Source organism: Bos indicus, chromosome 24 (genome assembly GCF_029378745.1).
Source record: "Bos indicus isolate NIAB-ARS_2022 breed Sahiwal x Tharparkar chromosome 24, NIAB-ARS_B.indTharparkar_mat_pri_1.0, whole genome shotgun sequence".
Lineage (NCBI taxonomy): Eukaryota > Metazoa > Chordata > Mammalia > Artiodactyla > Bovidae > Bos > Bos indicus.
Genome location: NC_091783.1, coordinates 56,971,907 through 56,993,094, shown reverse-complemented (window position 1 = coordinate 56,993,094; position 21,188 = coordinate 56,971,907). Strand labels below are relative to the sequence as shown.

At 46.1% G+C, this 21,188-nt stretch overlaps 1 protein-coding gene and 1 long non-coding RNA gene across 2 annotated transcripts; one reads left to right on the top strand and one right to left on the bottom strand.

The window, feature by feature from the left end:
• Positions 1-229: 229 nt before the first annotated feature.
• On the bottom strand, positions 230-18,579 carry ST8SIA3 (ST8 alpha-N-acetyl-neuraminide alpha-2,8-sialyltransferase 3). The gene is made up of 4 exons (XM_019986480.2): positions 18,067-18,579; positions 16,467-16,586; positions 13,501-14,058; positions 230-10,604 (listed from the first exon to the last, which is right to left on the bottom strand). Exons 1-4 carry the CDS (start codon positions 18,243-18,245, stop codon positions 10,322-10,324), a joined length of 1,140 nt encoding a protein of 379 aa, XP_019842039.2. The 5' UTR covers positions 18,246-18,579; the 3' UTR covers positions 230-10,321.
• On the top strand, positions 15,640-20,542 carry LOC139179493 (uncharacterized). Its single transcript, XR_011563859.1, has 3 exons — positions 15,640-16,656; positions 19,596-19,752; positions 20,001-20,542. It is a non-coding gene; the product is annotated as an uncharacterized lncRNA (long non-coding RNA).
• Positions 20,543-21,188: the final 646 nt, after the last annotated feature.

Here is a 21,188-nt window from a genome sequence, read left to right as displayed (position 1 = left end):
GCTACTAGTTCTTGGCTGTAGACAACAAAGCTCAACCTTTCTGGAGTCCTGCAAGTCCCCAAGAATTCCTTAAAATGCAGGGGATGAGATAAGGAGGATGCGTTCAATCTGTTCATTGGATGTTGTGTGTGTGTGTGTGTGTGTGTGTGTGTGCGCGCGCACGTGTGTGTGTGTGTTTGTGCGTGTGTGCGTGTGTGTCCCTGAATGGGACAAAGACAACCAGTAGTGCTTTCCAATGCACAACAAAAGTTTATTTAAAAACAACGCATTCAGTACTGTGTTTGGCACAGGAGGCAATGAGGCAGGCACATTCACACTTAACAGGTACATTTGGGGAGCTGTCGAAGCAGATCATTGCATTTTCTTCACAAACTACAGTCACAATATACACGCGATTACCTTTACAAAAGAAAGAAAAAAAAAGTGATCATCCTTGTTCACCAAGAAGGCAGGAGGCTATTTACACATTCCTCAGTCCAGCATGCTGGCTTCAGTCCGATCTCTGCAGCCCTGTCCATCTGGCAGCTCGTTTCTAAGAGTGACTGAGGCTGCCGCTCGTAAGAGATATGAGTCTGAGTCCTAAAGGCTGAAGCTTCGTCCAGAGAGCAAGGGGTCTCCTCGTTTGCTGGAAAGGAGTAAAGCCTTCAAAGCCAGTGTCTCAGCAGGAAGTAGCTTTTCCAAAATAAATGCATCCAGTGCGTGGGGGAGGGCTCCGTGGTTTTAACAAACTTAAGCATTTATTTTTCCTCATGCTTCTTCCTCATTTCTATCATAATTTACAATCACTGTTCTCCTACCTTTTGACCTTTTGGTTCCATCATTACTCTATAAAGAACTTTGCTCCTCACCCTACATTGTCATAACATTCCTTAAAATGATGCTAAAATGAGGCGGTGGAACCAAGTAGGTTAAACGAGAGAAGATATCATATACATTCTTTTGTCTTGATTTCTGATTCGTGCTTCCACAATAGATTGTCAACTTCCCATCTAAAGAATGGAGGCAGCATGGCGTCGTATAGTATAATAGAATCAGTGGTTGGGAAACCCAGACTCTAGTTCCAGTTAACAAGCTGGGAACATAAGTCATTCTCTGTTTCCTGAACCACAGTTGCCCGGTCTCCACGTTCAGGATATTCACCTAGAATCTAGACCTGAGTTAATGTCTAGATTTGTGAAGTTCTGCTGTGGACTTGCGTGACTGCCCTGCGTGAATAGGTGATGCCGCACCAGGCTGGTTCAGTGCTTTTGTTCTGAGTCCCGGGAGAATTTCAGTGCTAATTGCTGATGCTCCATATTTGGATTTCAGCCCATCGATAAACCCCTCCCAGGGCTCTTGGTAGTAAGGCTGCGTTCTGCCTAGTAAGGGCTTAGATCTGGGTCTTGAAATGTGGTTAAAGAGCATTTTTGTCTTGGATACCTATTATTCTAAGTCTTGCAAAATGGTCTAGGTTCTAGATTTCAGAGGGAAATCTGTTCCTTTCTGCAAATATTTAAATGACTTTATTTCACCTACATACATTGACCAAACCTCTCTCCCACTATCTGCCAGATTTTCTTCCCTACCTCACAAGATGAAAATGTTGTGGGGGTGGCTGGTTCCTCAGTGCTGGCTTTGCTGTTAATTTCTTCCGAGTAAAATTGGGACCCCGTCAAGTCGCTTCTGTTTGTAGCTGTGAGCTAACCCTCTTTGTGTATCAGGAAAAGAGCCAGATAAAAGCCTATTTTGTGCCCAGGCTATATGCAAATTGCTCTGAACACAGAGAAAAGCATTTTAACATGTACCTGGCTCATTTGAAATAAAGTGTAGTGTCTTAACTGTAGTGGAACAAGCTGATTTTGATAATTGTTAAGAACAGAAAGCAGAGGTGTGCCCTGACTTTTTGAACGTAATACAGAAAATGTCCAAGTTGAGTTTCAAACCTTCACAGTCTGGAAATATTTTACAGAACCTGTAGGGCATTTTACTACAGCAAGGAAAGTAGACTCGGTCCTTTATGATCTAATTTTGATTTACCACATACAGAATAAAAACTTATGGCTACTCATTGTGTGTAAGGAATTAAGTACACTTTTTTTTCCTCCAGCATTGCCTTCCAAAGGATTTAATTAAACCCACCTAAGAATGACCTCCATCCTAAAACCTTTAATTTGCAAACAAAGCTTGTTGTGTGGCTCAGTCTGATTTCCAAACACTCAAGAAATAGGGCTCTCACTTCTGACTGGTGGTGAGAAGGAAGGAAAGCCGAGCCCAGTGCCCAGAGATTGCAGTGGCCAAACGTTTGCTGGCAGGTCCAGCCTCAGCTCAGGGCTTCGCTGAGGGCAAGGCACGACATGGTGCCTTCCCTCACTGTGTTCCTAGCAGTATTCTTATTTAATGGAGTTTTTAGCCCACTGTGAATTTTCTGAGTGCAGAGAAAGTCCAGCTGAGTGCATACTCAAACCCTGGGCAGGGTTGTAGTGTTTTGCCGAGTGTCCCCCTGGTGAAGTAGAGACCTTTGAACCACAGAGCCTCCCCAGGTAAGTGTGATGAGTCCAGGTAAGCCAATCGGATGTCTCTTTCCACCCCCTTCTCCTTTGCAGGCACTAAGTTCTGGATGCCTATCACTTTTGTGCCACATCAGAAGGTTGAGGACTAAGTGGACAGGGAAAATTAGCCAAATAGGGAAAGAGGCAACGGTCAATAGGGTGTGAGGAAAGATCAGCCAAACATGGTTTCAATTGGCAGTTAAATTAAAGAGTGTTTACCTGGAAGGTCACCTTTAGAAATCAGACAAGCCATGGCTAGTAACTCCTTAAGGTTCTGAGGAGTCTGTTGAGAGGTTCCTAAGAGTCACGTGGCTAAGGGAGTATTTTGAACCCCTAAGGTCCTTAGCCTCAAGGACCAATAATATATTAAAAATACAGAATCGATCAAGGTGGCCATGCCTCTCTGCAGCAAGCGGGGTCCACGGGAGCCCCTCGGAAGCCACGGCTAGCCCTTCTATTTGGTGCTCACTGACTCAGAAATTGTTCAGGCAGTGCTGCGCTGGAGCCAGCTCATAATGGCTCTTGAGAGTATATTGTGACATTTCAGCTGGTTGACATCAAGTTAGTAGTTGGAAACTGGCTATGAAGAGAGTATCTATAGCATGGAAATTGGCAAGTCCTACAAATCAGGGCTCCATCATCCTTCAGAGCCAGTTGTTAAACATTTAGCATCACACCAAAGAGCTAAAGCTGTCTCTTAACCCCACAATAGGAAAAAGAGAGGAGGTCTCTAGTGTCTCTGATGATGAAAGTCTTTGCATGTGCACAGCTATGGAAAGGAACCTGGCCAAAACTTCATTGGGATGTAATTTAAGAGTAATTCAGGAGTGAAAGTCGCTCAGTCGTGTCCGACTCTTTGTGACCCCATGGACAATACAGTCCCTGGAATTCTCCAGGCCAGAATACTGGAGTAGGTAGCCTTTCCCTTCTCCAGGTGATCTTCTCAACCCAGGGATCAAACCTAGGTCTCCCACATTGCAGGTGGATTCTTTACCAGCTGAGCCACCAGGGAAGCCCAAGAATATTGGAGTGGGTCGCCTATCCCTTTTCCAGCGGATCTTCCTGAACCAGGAATTGAACCAGGGTCTCCTGCATTACAGGTGAATTTTTTTTACCAACTGAGCTATCAAGGAAGCCCTTCATTAGGATGGAGGGACCTTATTTAACAGAGGCTGGCACCAGGCAACAAGTGCCAACTGACCACCCCTTTTATATTCAGCTGGTTTTAGAACCTTAGCTTCTTGGTGTGTTTTTTTTTTTTTTTTTCTTTTTTGATTGGTTTCATTTTAACCCAAAGATCTTTGCATTTGGGGGCACTTCCTGGAGGTTGAGAAATAAGACCCCTTTAAAACTATTTTAGGCTCTGGGAATGACATCTAAGTAGAATCTGAATGAATTGTTCAACCTTCCTATTTCTCAGTCTGCCTATTTTTAAAGATGAGTGACCCGAGATCGCTTTTAGTCTGAACCCGAGAGACATATAAAGAGCTGGCCTTGGGGTAAAGTAGGTTAAAGCTATGTTCCCCACTCTGACTGTCTCCAGGCCTGCATCCATTCTGACAAAATTGACCAGTTACTGTTCACTTACAAATTAGTGGCTGGTCAATTTAGCCAAAAGAGTTGAATGGTTGAGTCACTAAGACTATTTCTATTGTCGTGATAAGTCCAGGAAGCAGATCTGATGGTAACTGCATGAGAAGTGACAAGCATTCAGTGACTTTGGTCAACATGGTGTACATGACTTCACTCTATATTTTTGGTTCCCAAATTGTGGCCACATCAGAATCACCTGGGAATCTTTGTAAGTGGGCTTTTATTCCAGGACATTCTGAGCCACAGGTCTGGGGAGGAGAGCAAGGATGGTATTAGCTCCTCCTGCCTTCCAGCTTGGCTTGCTGGTGGATGGGTAGCAAATCCAGGTCCTCTCCCCACAACCCCATCGTCATCTTAAATCGGAGTCAGTTACTCACAACAGGCTCATCACTGTGATTATCCATTGTAATTAACAACAAGAGAATGAGCTTCATTGAGGATAAAAACATCTGTTCAAACACATATATCTTCGATAAGTCATCACAGTAAAAAGAAATTTTAAATACTGCATGATACAATAATGACATTCTAAAATATTTCCCACTTTAAATGTTAAATCTATATGGCAAAGTAATCAAGGGGTGAGAGAGTCATATTTCGTCATTTTGGTCTGTGGTATCAGCTCATCTGTGGCCTTGATTAATTGGGCCACAGGGCCCAGACAGGACCAGCAGGTAACCCAGGGGCTCTAAGTCCCCAGCACCCACGACCCTCAGTCTGGGCTTTTCAGCCTCACACACGCACAGCCGCAACTTTCTTTGTGAGCAAAAGTATAGTTCTACACACTCAGGGAGAAGTAGAGGCGAGACATAAACTTTGGCTTGGCACATTCAAATTGCTGCAGGGAAAAGGATCCAGAATTATACAGAAAATGGCTGTCTCTCATCTTGGACAGGAAGACCCAGCCCCAATTATTCATTGTTATTTGTGCATCTTCTCAGCATATTGAACTAAATGCAAGAATGTGAAGTCTGCTCTTGAAATTACTTATTACATGGAAAGGCACTGACAAAATGTACTTTTTTACCTAGAGTCCTCAAATGAAAATTTTACATACTAACCGCTCTCAGCATTCAACTTTTAAATTATGCATACATATTACTAAAACAAGGTTTTATTAAGATGAATAGATTATTAAGATCCCAGCTGTCAACTGGGAACTGTCAGTAACTTCATTGTGGTTTACCAGATTTATCAGAATCATCATTTACCAAGTAGGTTTCCTTTCATGTTAGGGGAGAATGTAGGTTATTACCAATGGACTGTCGTATACCTAGGCAAGCATCTCCTTTTCTGTTTTGCATTGAGAAATAATTTTTAAGTGCAGGGAAAATCTTTTTTCCTCTTTTTCAGCTTTTCTAACTTATTTTATTTTCTGTGCCTTGTAGACCCCAGACCATAATCACTTTCCCTTTGAGCCCACTTTTATTGTATGCTGATGAGCCAAGAAGTGCTAGATGAAGAGTCAAAACTTCTCCACTGATTACCTGTGCAATCTCGGGAAAATCGCTTAACCTCTCTGTTTCTCATTTTGGGAAGTCAAGGATTATGACCAGAGATATTGAAAGGCTCTTCCATTTCCAGTGTCCTAGGTCTCTAGAATTCTGTCCCTGCTGCCTTTGCCCTCAAGTCAACATCTCTTTGCTGACTGACTGTGTCTAATAATTAGTATTTTGCCCAAATCAAGGAGAAGAGGGTGGCAGAGGATGAGATGCTTGGATGGCATCACTGATTCAACGGACATGAGTTTGAGCGAACTCTGGGAGATAGCAAGGTTACAGGGAGGCCTGGCATGCTGCAGTCCATGGGGTTGCAAAGAGTTGGATATGACTTAGCAGCTGAACAACGACAACAACCCAAGTCAAAAGAAATGCTTTTCTATTCCTCTGCTTCCCCACCCAGTCAGGTTACTTCTGACGTTCACATCCGTGGATAACTGGCTAACTGGAGGCCTGGGCACAAGGAGGCCAGGGGACCCCTCCCTGCACAGCCTGGCTGGTAGTGCCATGGTCAGGGGCCTGCCATCAGAGTCACACAGATGGCCCGGTGGTCACAGCCAGCACTGCTGAATGCACGGCACTTGTACCACGGTCAAGGACACTTAAGACACAGAAGCAAAGCATGCAGAGGCCTAAGCATCAAATATGGAGAAGATTTTCTGGGTGTGAGAGGGGATCTTAATGCCACACTTTAACGCTGTCTCCCCTGGATCCGCATGCCTACACAGGACACTCAGAACAACTGATGAAAACCAAGGGAGTAGCGTTAAGCAGGTTGTTAAATAATTGTGGGGGTTTTTTGTTTGTTTTTTGTGCAACTGAATTGGTCATTTGCCTTGGTGTCACATGGAGACAGACTTGGGGGCTTTATGGTGATACTTATTCCAAGAGTGAGGGTAGACTCTGCCATGAGCATCTGAAAGAAAGAAGTGTGAGTCGCTCAGTCGTGTCTGACTCTCTGTGACCCCATGGACTGTAGCCTGCCTGGCTCCTCTGTCCTTGGAATTCTCCAGGCAAGAATACTGGAGTGGATTGCCATTTCCTCCTCCAGGGGATCTTCTCAATCCAGGGCTTGAACCTGGGTCTCCTGAATTGAAGATGAATTCTTTACCATCTGAGCCACCAAAAAGAAGAAAGGTTCTGACAAAAGGATGCACTTAACCTATAACCAATAGAGCAAAGTCAATGGAAAAACCAGGGGTTGGTACCTGTGGCTGAATCAGGAAGGAGGACCCACAGGCCTGTCTGCCCACGCCACTGCTGTTGACCACACAGCCTTGGAGATCCTGGCTATTTATAGAAGCATTCCATATTTTTTAGAAATTCTATGAGTTTAATAGTACTGTCTGTCTGGTGAGACATTTAACACAAAATGGATATGTATAAGGAGAAGGCAATGGCACCCCACTCCAGTACTTTTGCCTGGAAAATCCCATGGATGGAGAAGCCTGGTGGGCTGCAGTCCATGGGGTCGCTAGAGCCGGACACGACTGAGCGACTTCACTTTCACAGCCGGACACGACTGAGCGACTTCACTTTCACTTTCACACTTCCTAATCTGGGCTCACGGGACCCAGCAACTCTTTTGGTCGAGACAGTACTTATATAGGTTTAATCTTGGGAACAGTCTTTAAAAACAAAAAGGCTTTTTGTATCATCAGCTAGAGGCTGTTTTTCTCTATGCCGAAACTGTAGGTCAAGGGCATAACTAACCAAGAAAAATAACAGTAAAAGGTGTCATATATTGAGTGCTGACTACATGCCGAAAACTGAGATAAATGCTTTACCCGCACGCTGAATCTAGTTTTTGGGTTGTTTTTTTTTGCAATAGAAGGATAAAGCCCTCATATAAAGAATGGATAAATTATGAGAATTGTGGTTAACCACTATGGGAGGGCTTGGGATTGTCTTCAGAGATTTTTAAAGACAAAGGGAAAGGTGGTCTTTTGGGATCACCTCCAGGAAGTCCTACCTGGGACCAGGAGATAAGCCTTATCTCTCTGTCCTGGGTCTGGGAGACAGGTCTGTTTCCTCAGCATGTTGAGTTTTTGTGAAAGTGATGGATGAAATGATGGTGGGAGATGACAGAGTCCTCTCACTCTAGGTTAAAATGGAGCCAAGAGCGAAGTGAGATTTACTCAGTCTCCCTGAACTTAAAGAAAAATCCCCAAACCTGACATTTTGATGAAAGCTAATTTAAATGGTCTACAATAGAACAATTAACCGGCTTTAGGGATTCTGGTCGTTTGCTCTTTTAACCTGCCTGGTTCCAAGTGTCCACATATTTCATGAAATCTAGTGGGCACATTGGGGTTAAAACTCCAGAGTCAGGATCTGGCCCATATTCAGTTCAGTTGGTCAGTCGTGTCCGATTCTTTGCAACCCCATGGACTGCAGCACGCCAGGCTTCCCTGTCCTTCACCAACTCCCAGAGCTTGCTCAAACTCATGTCCATAGAGTCGGCGATGCCATCCAACCATCTCATCGTAATATTGGCATTATCACTTAGCTGAAACCAAGTGAACTAAGTGCTTCGGAAGATCCAGCTAAACGCTCCCGTCAGTTTCCCATCTCCCTGTGGCCCTAACAGAGAACAGCACAAAGACTGTAGTACTGTCCTCTTTTTTTTCTTTTCTTTTTTAATGTAGTACTTTCCTCTTTAAAGTGATAAGGGAGTTAAGCATGTGGTTTGAGTGCCCATCAAATTGTATCATTGCATTTAGAAGTGTTTTGGATATCTCCCCCTCTACTTATTTCAAGTATCGAGCTTCCCACTTCAAAACTTCCATTCGGATGCTCTCCGGCTATTTGGATGATTGTCACGCACACAACGGAGTGAGGTGTGTCACCAGCGGTAACACATTTGGACTGTATGACTTTTCTGTCACTGGTTAGTGTCTGGATCTATGTAAGCTGCCCTGATTAGCTTTCTGGGAAAAATTAGAAGAAAACAGCCCTCTTCAGAGCCAGGCAGAACATGAGCATAAGAACCGCATCTTTCCTTATCAAATCAGACTTGTATTTGTTTTGATTTTCGGCATGATGGTACCTTCCCAAGGAGGGGCAGGGAGCTGCTTACTGAACAATAGCAATGATTTTAAACAGTATTTGTAACATCACAAGCAATCTAGATGAGATTTCTGGAAAAGAATAAGCTACCCCACCCAAATGTATTATAAATGTGCTTGACTGGCATTTGGAGAGAAGAAAGAAACTCTTATTAAAATTTAACATCGACTTGGCCAGACTTTGGGCTGAACTGGAAGAACAAAGTGCTGCTCAGTGAAAAGCTGGGGACAGGAGTGATGTGATTCCACTCCTAAGGCTGAAAGGGGAGCAGCTGCTGAACCCCTTGCAGCAGACCCATGCATCTCCAGTCCCAAGGGTTCATTTAGGACCAGGCTTGCCACGAAACAGTGGCTTTTCCTTTTGAAATGTTAGATCTGTAGAGCCGATTTCAGTGGAAAGAGGGAACATCTGGTGTCTACCATCGCCTTGGAGTTCTGGAGCGGTGCTGATGGACACCGTGACGCTCAGGATGACCTCGCCTCAGCGCCGTTCACATGGGGTCCTGGCCAGTCTCAGAGCACCTCCTCTGCTTTGACCCTGCTGGTTCTCAGAGGCCCTGACCATAGTTATAACACTTTAGGGGCCATGGGATCCGTAACAACTTCTAAGTATTCTCCTTCCTTTCTCTTCTTTTATAAGTACCAAACTCAAGCTGACTCCCTGCCTCTATGTTCTGAGGGGATTCCCAGTCCAGTGCTTGGGTTGGGGCTGTGGGAGGCAGTGCGCCCAGGCTGGAACGCCCTTGAAGGTGCGGCATCAGGATGATTTACCATAACAGCACTCAGGGTCACGAGATGAGACGCCACCCGCGCCACAGTCTTTCTTAGTGATGGTCAAAGATGCCCTGGATCACGTGCCTCCCAGCAGAGAGGAGCTGCTCTGCTGCAGGACGGCTGCATGGACCAGTGAGAACTTCCCGAGGGGCATTTCTCATAAAAGGAATCGCAAGGGGATCCGTCACGACCCACTCAGTTTGTCATGAAGCATCAGTTACCCAGAGCCTTGAACTTATCAATTACAGATGCAAGACACACAAGCAAAGCTATTTCAACACAACTCCTAGCCAAATATAAAAGTCCATGGTGGTGGGACCAGGAAAGTGGTTGTAGAGGGTGGAAGGGAGAGGGTGGGAGGGGCAGCAGGGAAGAGAGGAAGAGAGAGATGATATTTGCAAACCATTTTTTTCTGTTTTCATTTTGAAGAGTCTGATCCCACCCAGGCAAAACTGAAATCCTGCCCTAACCTCTGCCCAGAGGCCTCTGATTGCGAGGCCTCTATCTGAGCAAAGCTGTAGACACTATAGCTCTAATCCTCACTAGAAAAAAAAAAAAAAAAAAAAGGAGGCAGTTTATTATTAAAATACAAACTTGAAAATACTTCAAACCATTTCGTTAGCAGCAGAGTTCCCAATGCAACAGTCACTTTATCAATCAAGTTTAGATCATGAGGCTTCAAAGCATCTGTCTTGCTAAGACCCTTAAAAGAGCAGGGCAGAGGGGAGAAAAGACCCCTTTGCTCTTAAGGGGCAGACAGTCCTTATGAGAGACTCTCTAGGGGTCTATTCTGACGGGCTACTCGGTGTGAGTCGGGGCACTTTTAAACCAGCCGTTTGGCACTTCCTGCTTGGAGTTCTCAGGCACAGTGTGACAGGGTCAGCTTGGTGAGCCCTTCCCCATGCATTCGGTACAACAGCTGAAACTCAGCCGGCAGCTGGTGGGACTCCTGCCACTTGGTGGTAAATTTGGTTCCTTTTTTGTCATAGTAATGGTACGGAAGATCTTCCCTTGTGTTGGGGTCAAATCCAAAAGGCCAGAATCCATACAAGTGGATCTCTTCACAGACTGCTGACGCCAGGGTGTACATGAGGATACCTGTGCTCAGCCGTTTGGGTGACAAGTGTTTGTTTTTCCAGTACCTGTGGAATAATAAGTACAGGCGGATTCAGAGCCCAGTGTTGAAGGTTTCTGTCAGATGAGTCACTGTGACCAGTTTGGGGGGAGTGAATTTATCCAAGTAAATTAAGCAGTACTATTCTGAATCTATCTTGAAGACCACAAAAAACCCCTCAGGGCAGGGCCATCTACTTTGTGAGATCCAATGCCAAATGAAAATGTGGGCCCTTATTTAAAAAATACTCAAGAATTTCAAGAGGGCAAAGCAGGGGATTAAACCAAGTGTCGGCCCTTCTGAGCGCGGGCTCGTCTGTTACCGTGGAAGTCCCACGTTCAAAGCTGTCCCTGCTCTCTGTGTGTGTGCTTAGTCGCTGAGTTGTTCCAACTGTTTGTGGCCCCATGGACTGTAGCATGACAGGCTCCTCTGTCCATGGAATTTTCCAGGCAAGAAATACTGGAGTGGCCCTACTCTGGGTTGTCCAAAAGAGTGGTGTCTCTGACTCCCTGGTGATGCCGTAAAAGCCCACCAGTGAGAATGACCATGCCTCTCATACGTAAAGGGCGCTTGGGAGTAGGGAGTGGGTATTTACTCTAAGGGGCCCTCCTCTGTTACTTCCTTACCCAAACTCAGAGGTTAAATCTTTCTTCATGGGTTTGAAAAGATTTGGGGGCCTTATTTTTTTCTACCCTTTTGTGAAAACCACATTCCCTGTTCCTATGTCTTAACCGAGGGCTTCCAAGACCTTCTTTGATGTGCCAGAACCTAAGAAAAGTATTTACACACTTTCTGAATTTGTAAAAAATGCTAAATAATGGTTGTTGTGCTTTCCATATTTAGACAGTAATTTGAAGCCTTGCTACCTAAACTGCCAAATATCTGAGACTGCTGTGGCATGAAGGTGTGTGCATGCGTGTGCCCGTGCACTTGTGACTGGTGTACAAGCATACTCAAACTGTTCATGAATCAGATTTCCACAGACTGAACTTCCTCCAAGGTTTTGTTGAACTACTGTGTTTGGTCCAAGCCCAAGTGGGTCATTCTGGCTACTCCACGGGCCTCCTGAGAGGCTAGGGGCCAGAAGGGCCACACAGGCTGCTTCTGGAAGGTTCTATCACATGCAGTTAGACCCTTCTTCACTACCTGAAGGCTTCACATGGACGTTCCCCTTCCAGGTGAAATTCACAAGTTCAGTCTTTGTTTCCATATTCTTACCTAAGGAGTTAGAATGACTTCTGATGATTCTTTTGGTACAGCTGTGCTTAAATGGAGTGAGAGGGGAGCAAAATGATGAAGTCAGAAAGACCACAGGGCAGGTTGGCAGGAAGCCTGGCTTCTAATTCTGGTTCTACCCATTTTGGGCAGCGATGTCCAGTAAATACCTCGTTCTTTGTACCTCAGTTGATACGTCTTTAAACTTAGAAGCTGGGTTATATTACCTCTTAAACAGGTAACCATACATCCTGGGAAACTGAAATAGCCCCAGTTTTTGTCTGTTATCTTTGTCATAATTCTTAATAGGGTCATTTTTCTTTCCAAGAAAAAGTTCCAGCGTGGACTCTAAATGCTGGCACCAGCCTGCCTTTTAGATACGTACCAGCTGATTACATGATCATTCCTCCTTTATGTGAGAGGTCAACTACAAGATCTTAAATCTGGAAGATGTTAGAGGACTACAGGATGTCTACTATGTACCCATTTGCGATGTGATAAAAATTTTATAACCTTTTCTACCAGACCTCCCAGAACCCATTCTAACTTGCAGTAACACCTGGATAGTATGTGAGGGCATTGGGGCTACTTGAACAGGGGACATTAGAGGTGAGGCGATTTTCTCAGATTATTCATAGAAAAAAATTCTGCAATTAATTTTGTTTTATAAAATTCCCTTCATTTTATAAGTGTGTGTGTGTGTGTGCTCAGTCGTGTCTGACTCTTTGAGACCCCATAGACTGCAGCTTACCAGGCTCCTCTGTCCATGGAATTTTCCAGGCAAGAATCCTGGAGTGGGTTGCCAGGCCCTTCTCCAGAGGATCTTCCCAACCCAGGGATCAAATCCAGGTCTCTTGCATTGCAGGCAGATTCTTTACCATCTGAGCCACCATGGAAGCCCTTAAATGCCTGCTCCCAATTCTGGCTGCTCATTAGAATCATCTGAGGAATTATTAAGACATACCAAGTATCTGAGCCGCTGTCCTTCCCCACCAGACAAATCACGTTAGGATCTCTTGAAGCAGAGCCCAGACAAGAGTACTTTTTTAAATCTCTCCAAGTGATTCTGAGGTATAGCCAGAGTTAAGACTCATCAGACTAGATGAAAATACTGCATCCTGGTTAATCTGTCTTTCAAATTACAGGGGGATAACAACGAGCTGCTAAAATACTTTTCACATGTTTTGGCACTCAAATCTCCAATGATAAAAGCCGATTTTACAATTTTGACTTGTCTAGGTGGTTTTCTAATCTTGGCTATCTAAAAACAAAAAACAAAAAAACCACCCATCAAAGAAAAAGGAACATTTAAAGTCAATTGCATCTTTAAGAAAACCACTTGATTTGTCTACTTTAGTTGTTGGCATTATTGGGACGTAGCTGTCCATTCAGAGAAAATTATTGATTTGTGGTGATTTCCATGGCTGCTTGTTAGGCTTACCACCAGGGAAGGGGACAGGGGATGGATAGGCAAAGCTGATGAAACACCAGTCCTTCCATTTGACACTTGGTTACCAGCTTGGGTAGGAGATCGAACTTCTTACCTAGAACCATCCGTTCATTCGTTACAAAACGTCAGAGTGTGTTCTAAAGTACTATGCTAACCACAACAACTAACTAATCAGATAGCTAGTTCCCACCCCCAACAGATTACGATATTGATTTGCCATCTGGTACGGTGTGAGTTAAAGGCAATAAAACATACACACCTGTTGACATGTTGCATTATATTTCCAGGCCAAGCCAACTGGAGCTTTAACTGGCCTCTGTGTTCAACAAAAAAGTCAACTAATGTCCTGGTAACAGTGGCCGATGTGTGGAAGAAAAAGGCAGGGATCCAAAGAATGGCCCCGTCAAGCTTTTTCAAACTGAGAAAGAAGTTGTTACGATCCTGAATGGTCAAAAGGTTGTTGTAATATTTTTCCAGGATGCTGGGGTTGAAGGTGGTAAGGTTGGTTTTCCTTCCAACATCTCTTTGGAAAGCTTCCGTAGGGGCGAAATTGCAACGGAAAACAAAATCTGACTTATCTATCTGCGGTCCACACCGGCTCCCTGTCAGGATCCCGCTATTTCCAACCACAGCGCAAATGTTATAACGCTTATTCACAATGGGAGACACATCTGGAAGCAGTGATCGGAAGTTATTGCTAATAGAGAAAACGTATTTATGGCTGGAATAATCATAGTGCATCAGTTGTCCAATCCGAACACTATTCTTGGTCAAAGAAAAGTTTTTTATTACATCGACATGCTGAAGAATTTCTTGCCTAAAATAAAAAGAGATTCATTAAATGTATCCCATTCAAAAGAACTGATTTTCCATCTTAGGTCTTACAATGTTTCATTCAGGCAAGAACTGTAGGCACACGTAACCCAAGAAAGATTATACACTCATAATAACTGAAGGGAGAACTGCTTCAGGATTACAGGCATGCTCTAGTCTCTCAAATTCTGGGTGTAATCCTCTAAGGCTTGTAAATGTTGTGATTTATGGTTTTCAGTTGCTGATTCTTTGGGTTTCTGCTCTACCCAAAAAATGTATTTGATCAAGGGGAAGGCATGGGCCAAACTGTGTCAGAAGATACAGGGAGACAATTTACACAGACCCCAAGGAGCTCACATTAATGCACAAACATTGGTGACTTACGGTTTGCAACTAGGGACTACTTGTTTGCTATTGGGCTATAGTGTACGAAGAATATAAAATATTACTGGTGTCCAAATAAGAGTCAAACAGATATGAGTCAGTATGGTACTATCTATTATTAAAATATGAAAACGGTAATAGCAGTGGGAGTAGTTGAATATTTAATAGAAATGAGATGATAATCTCATTATTGTCCTTTGAATAATGAAAAAGGAATCTTTTTCTACTTGATTATATAGAAACCCAATTAAGTTAGAGAAACCTAATTCTTTAGAAAAAGAAGCTATTGTAAATCCTGAAAACGTGTATATTCTAAGAATTCAGAGGATAAACAGGCAAGGGTGATACTTAGCACTAATTTCTGGTTGCTTTCATGTTGAGCATTAAGTGAAATTAACTATCTCCTCTTAAAATCTCTGCTATTTAAAATACTTAAGAGAGATCGGTCATGTGTTACTTTGCTACTAGGTTATCCAGTTCTAAGAAATCACTGAACTCCTCTATCTTTTGCCTAAAACAAATGGCAGGAATGAAACTAAATGCTTTGCATACTATCACTTTACCTGGAATCTTACTTTTTAAAAAATTACTTCAAGTTGTCAAAATGCAGAGCGACATACATTGAAGGCTTTAAAGCAAACTTCCAAAGTTACTAAGTGTTCACTGCAAACTGTTACAAAGGTAAAAGCTTAAAGTGACACTGGGCAAATTAATTAAAGATTACCTAATAAATGGATTGAAAGAAGGGGAGTTTTGAGAAGGAAATATTGTTCTAATTGGTTATTTGGATCACATGGCCTAGTGTGGGGAGAACATTTTTACTGAGACAGAAATATGTTTTGGGAAATATATAATATATTTGACCCATGACAATTTTCTGGGCTGCTTAGAAAATTAAGTTGGATTAAAACCACAAAAGTTAAAAAAAAAAACTTCAGAGTTTTAGAATTAATCAATTATTATCATGGACTAATTGATAATTAAACAGTGTTTTAAGAATTTTAATCATAATCAAATGACTCTATGCCAGCTTTTCAAGTAAACATTTTCATGTACCGTGGATAGCTACTGAATTTGTTTTAATTCTATCATTGGATTAAAAGAGTGCGATAACTAGAAATTCTATGACCAAAACACAACACCCTAAATAGAGTGGTAAAGTAAACTTTTGTAAAATAAGTATTCATACCCCTAATGAATACACTAGATGGCTCACATTCCATTTAGCAGCATAATTATCCCACCAAGAAGGAAGAAGTAATGACTTATCTGGGATTGCTAAGAGTAGACCAGAAATCACTGAGGAAAATACATACATTCGCATAAATCTCATCCTTCTTCTCCCACCTCAAAAAAGAAAAAAAGAAAAGAAAGGAAACACACACACACACACACACACACACACACTCCATGTATAAATGAAGCTGCTGTAAGACAACTAAGAGTAATTTTGGTAGCGTTTACAATATATTAAAAGCTATAAAAGTTTAATGAGAACAATCAGGTTAAAAAACCAAAACCATACTTAAACATCTGCATATATTTGGGCTGAGATTTTTCACTAGTAATTTGTTGGGGATGAAGTATAGTGTCTTCTGTATTTCGGTGAGACAATACTTTTTTACTTTTTTTTTTTTTTTTTTTCTTTTTTCCAGTGAGGGGCAATGAAAATGCATTGGGTGGCCTTTTTGTCATTAACTTTTTTTAAATAAATGGCTTTGGCAGTATTAGCCATACATGTTACCTATAAATCACAGTGCTCAATTTAAGCTCAAGTTAAGGAGAATACTAGAAATATCTCCCCCCCTCCTTCTTTTCAAAGTGGCCTTATTGATGTTTTCCTTTTATGAGGGGGCACTCCATAAACAGAAAAGGGTTACTAATCAGCCTTTGTGCAGTCAGGCCAGGAAGGCAATGCAGATACACCTCGGGTTGGGGGGAGTGGATGTCTGTTGTACTGTTATTATTTCGTTTTGTTTTGGTTTTGAGCTCCAGAATTCAGAACACCTCCTGGATCTCCTATCCTACCTTTGATGTAAAAACGCTGTCCGATTAAACGTCCACTTAGGTCTGGCTTGGAGTTCATGAGTCACAGAATGCGGAAAGGGCACCAATGACGAATCTAGAAGCTTCAGCGCAAATTGCGACCTGGAGAGGGGCATGAGTACACAGACAAACGCGCTGGGCTCCGCTCGGGGAAGCCAAGGCAGCCATTAAGGTCCGGCCGGATGGCAGCGGGGAGGGGACGGTGGTGGTGCGGGCGGCTAGTTGGCGCAGGCCCTCGGTGACATCCCGCCCCAGAGCCCCCTGCTCGTCTGGGCCACCTTCTGCTCCCCACACACACTCGGGAGGAAGAGGGGAAACTAGGCAAGCCCGTCTCCATTGTCCATCCCTCCGGGCGAGGGAGAGACCATAAAATGGCCGTCTCGCGGAGAGCAGGGCCGGGAGCCCGGCGTTCGGCCAGAAGCTGCCGCGCTAGGGGGACCGGGGAGTCAGCACCGCGGACAGCGACCGCGCCCGGGAGGGAGGGCCGGGGAGTCAGCACCGCGGACAGCGGCCGCGCCCAGGCGGGCTAGGCCCGCGCCGCCCCCGCGCCGCCCCCGCGCCGCGGCCCGATTGATTTTTGGAGAAAAGGGCAGATGAACCCAAGACCCTGGGGAAGGCTTGGTGGGGGGTGGGTTGGGGGATGGCTCCTTCCTTAACCTCTTCCTTCCCGAGCCTCGGTCTGATTTCAGCCCCATCCCCTGACCGGGGGCCCTCCGGACATCCGCTCTACTCCTTCCCTGGGTTTCGCACCTCGGGTCTGGCTGAGACCACAGGGTGCAGTTCGTATTCGCCACCAGCCCCTCTTGAAGGCTCTGTTGGCAGAGCTCTTGGGGGTGGGGGTAGGGGTGCTGTCACAGTTGGGGCAGAGGGCCTCCACGAGCTCCGCCAAGCTTCTCCCGACGCCTGCCTTCTCGGTCCAGCCTCGCGCCCGGCGGTGACTTGGACCCGGGCGAGGGGAGGCGGCCCTTAGGCGGCTCGCTTCCCGCAGAGGGCGGGGGGGATTGCGGAAATCCCGGAAAGAGTTGGGGGGGGGCGGGGGGCGATGGCAGGGCGGTGGGTAAGGATCGAGGTCGAGGACCCCAGGGGCTGCAAGAGAACAGACCCGCGCCTCGTTTGATGGCTCATGGGTGGGGGGAGGAAAGCAGGAGAGCGCGCCAGAGGAGTCCGGCGCCTGCGCCATTAACTCGCCCCGGTCCGCGCGCGGGGTAGGCGCTCACCGCCACGCATGTCCATCTCTGCATGCCCACTCCCAGATACACACAAGGCCTCTCCATCCACCATCATTCTCCTTAAACCACCCTCCCCACCCCACCCCACCCCCCATTTTTGAAATGGGGGAAGGGATGCCAAAGAAGAATATGAGAATGCAATCACTTTGATGAGGACGACGTCCGGATTAAAAAAAAAAAGCAGGAGGTGGGTGGCGGTGGTGTTAAGAATCAGAGCGAGGCATGGAAGGTCCACGCAGTTATCTTGCCCAAAGTGTCTCGGAGAAGGCAAAACACCCTCCCTTCCCCCACCCCCCGACCTCCCGCCCCCATAAACTAGATAACCCGCGGGCGCCCAGAGGCCCCGCACTCACCGGAATCCCGCGTGGAGCATGTACATTCGGGGCGCCCCCGGGTTGGCGTACTTGGGAGTGGTGAAGATGCTCTCCTTTTTCAGGGACACGTAGCTGATGAGCGATAAAATCAGCAGGGCGACGCTGAGCATGATCAGCCCCAGCACACTGGCGACCCGGGCCATTTTGCAATTTCTCATCCCGGGCCGGCTTGGGATCAGGAAAAGCGGGGAAATCGGTCCATTGAGCGGCCAGCAGCTCGCTGGCGTGTCAGTGTGTGTGTGAGTGTGTGTGTTCGCGCGCGCGTGTCAGCGTATGTGCCGGGGGGAGGGGGACCGGGCAGGGGAGCCGCGCAGGGGCCCCGGGGTAGGGGTGGGCAGGAGCCCCAGAGAGAAGCCGGGCCCGGGAGGCAGGGGCGAGCGGGCCCGCGAGGCTGAGCAGGGAGACGGAGGGTCTGCGCGGCGCCGCGGCGCTGGAGCGGCGCGCCGTGCGTCTCCGGCCGCCGGCTCAGGCTCCCCCGCGCGTTTCCAGCGAGGCTGCCATCTCCTCTGCCTCCTGCAAGACAAATGTGATTGGAATAATGTTACAGTTCGATCTAAGCACAGGATTTAATTAATGAACTCTAATCTCCCAAATAACCGGGGGAGGGGCGGGGGAGGGAGGGGTGAAGGGGAGGTGGTGGAGGGAGGCGAATTGAGGCTCGGAAGGCTGCAGCCCGCGTCTACGCGGCCTTCCCCGCCGAGGGTGCCGGCGAGGGCGATGCCTGTGGCCAGACAGACGCCCAAACCTAGTTCCGTGGACAGTTCATTGCTTTATAAGTATATCGTGGAATACAGAAATAAATAACTGGGTGGGCTGTCCTGGAGGACGCACACCAGCTGGGTGTTTCTGAGATGCTGGGACAGTGGTTTTGGGAACAGATATTAAAAAGCTTCTCTTGCTCACCACTGAGCCCGGTCCCACCGATCAGCACCTGCCCTAGCACCCCACGAGGAAGCCCTGGAGAGCCACTGGGCCTTGTGAGCACCTCAAACCTTCTTGGCATTTTCCATAATCTCTCCTCTATCCACTTGGGTTGCCCAGCGCATCCTTTACTTCTCTCTAGAAGATGGGCCGTGGCTAGCAGAGCTGTAAGGTGAGCTGTGAGGGTGGAGGGCTGGACTCCCCCCTCTTTCCTCCCAGTGTCTGGTTCCTAGCACACTGCAAGTAGACGACAGGCACGCCGCACAGTTGACCAGGACTGCAGCAGGTCACTCTGATTTAACTGTCCATTTCACACTTCTCTGACTCATCCCTGTGGCCCGGCCTTCAGGATGGGCAGCTCAACTTTGCCCTGAAACTTAGCTTAGCTTGGACCAGAAGCCGCCTGTGTGCTTAGTTGCTAAGTTGTTTCTGACTCTTTGCGACTCCATGGACCATAGCTCACCAGGCTCTTACTGTCCATGGGATTTCCCAGGCAAGAATACTGGAGTGGGTTCCTATTTCCTTCTCCAGGGGATCTTCTGAACCCAGGGATTAAACCTACGTCTCCTGTGTCTCCTGCATTGTAGGCAGATTCTTTACCCGCTGAGCCATGGGGGAAGCCCCAGACCAGAAGCTGGAGTATGATAAACCTCCATCCATTATGAATGCCCACAGCTCTCTTTGGAGGAGTCCAGGAGCCAAGGCAGAGAGGCTGCCTCCGAGGATGGAGGGAAAGCTCACCAGGTAACACTTTGTGTTGCTTGACTTTCAGTTTGTTTTAGCATATTCACGTGTTACCTGGTTTAATGTTCCTTGGAAACAAAAGTTAATTCATTTTCAGTCATGCTGTTGAATGCTCAGAAAGCAACCCACGTGTTTCTTTGGCTCTGTCCTTTGAAGTTAGCTGTGGTTTCTTTCCTCTATCTTTATACTCTTGGCCTGGTCCTTTTTTCTGACAAAGGTCTGTCTAATCAAAGCTATGGTTTTTCCAGTAGTCATGTATGGATGTGAGAGTTGGACCATAAAGAAAGCTGAGTGATGAAGAATTGATGATTTTGAACTGTGGTGCTGGAGAAGACCCTTGAGAGTCCCTTGGACTGCAAGGAGATCCAGCCAGTCCATCCTAAAGGAGATCAGCCCCGAATATTCATTGGAAGGACTGGTGCTGGAGCCAAAGCTCCAATACTTTGGCCACCTGATGCGAAGAACTGACTCACTGGAAAAGAGCCTGATGCTGGGAAAGATTGAAGGCAGGAGGAGATGGGGACGACAGAGGATGAGATGGTTGGATGGCATCACTGACATGATGGACATGAGTTTGAGCAAGCTCTGGGAGCTGGTGATGGACAGGGAGGCCTGGTGTGCTGCAGTCTATGGGGTCTCAAAGAGTTGGACACAACTGAGCGACTGAGCTGACTGACTGACTAACTGGTCCTTCCAATAATGGTCAGCAAGCACTAAGGACAGAAGCCAGAGGGGAGAAATTGGTCTTCAATAGCCTTTTCTAATAAAACAAGTTGATGTTTTCCAGGGTGACTGTGATATCTTCCTGTCTTGAACTTCTGATTTTATGGGCTTCGGTGGACCTGACACTACGGCCTGTCTGTGGGCTGTGAATTCCTCAAAGCGGTGAACTCCTGGGCTCAAAGCTCCTGCGTAACCAGGGCCGCGTCTTCTTCTGCCCTGTTTCTGTGAGTGTGAGTGTGTGTGTGTGTGCGCGCACACGCACATACGCGCACTTACCCTCAGTCAACAAGTTTTATCTGACTCTTTGCAACCCCCTGGACTATAGTCAACCAGGCTCCTCTGTCCATAGAATTTTCCAGGCAAGAATGCTGGAGCGGGTTGCCATTGCCTACTCCAGGGGATCTTCCCGATCTAGGAATCTCAACGATCCCATGTCTCCTGCATCTCCTGCATTGGCAGGCGGATGCTTTACCAGTGGGCCACCTGGAAAACCCTTGTTTCCACATCCTCCCTGCGTTCGGTCTAGATGTTTAAGGAGTGTTTGAGGACCTAAGAAGCTCCCTGTGAAACACATGTCTGGTGTGGCCAGCAGTGCATGGAATGCAACCGTCTGTTTCCAATGGAAAAGACAGTAATTTGTACCCACTCAAGACATTTTTTATCAACATCTAAAAATGTAGGTCAAGAGGACACAGATTTTCCCCCATGGGACG

Coding starts and splice junctions, on each gene's coding strand:
- ST8SIA3 (XM_019986480.2), bottom strand. CDS start 18,245: ATGAGAAATTGCAAAATGGCCCGGGTCGCCAGTGTGCTGGGGCTGATC. Junction 16,587..18,066: donor ATGCTCCACGCGGGATTCCG/GTGAGTGCGGGG, acceptor GCCCCTCTCCAG/GTCGCAATTTGCGCTGAAGC. Junction 14,059..16,466: donor ACAGCGTTTTTACATCAAAG/GTAGGATAGGAG, acceptor TTTTTATTTTAG/GCAAGAAATTCTTCAGCATG.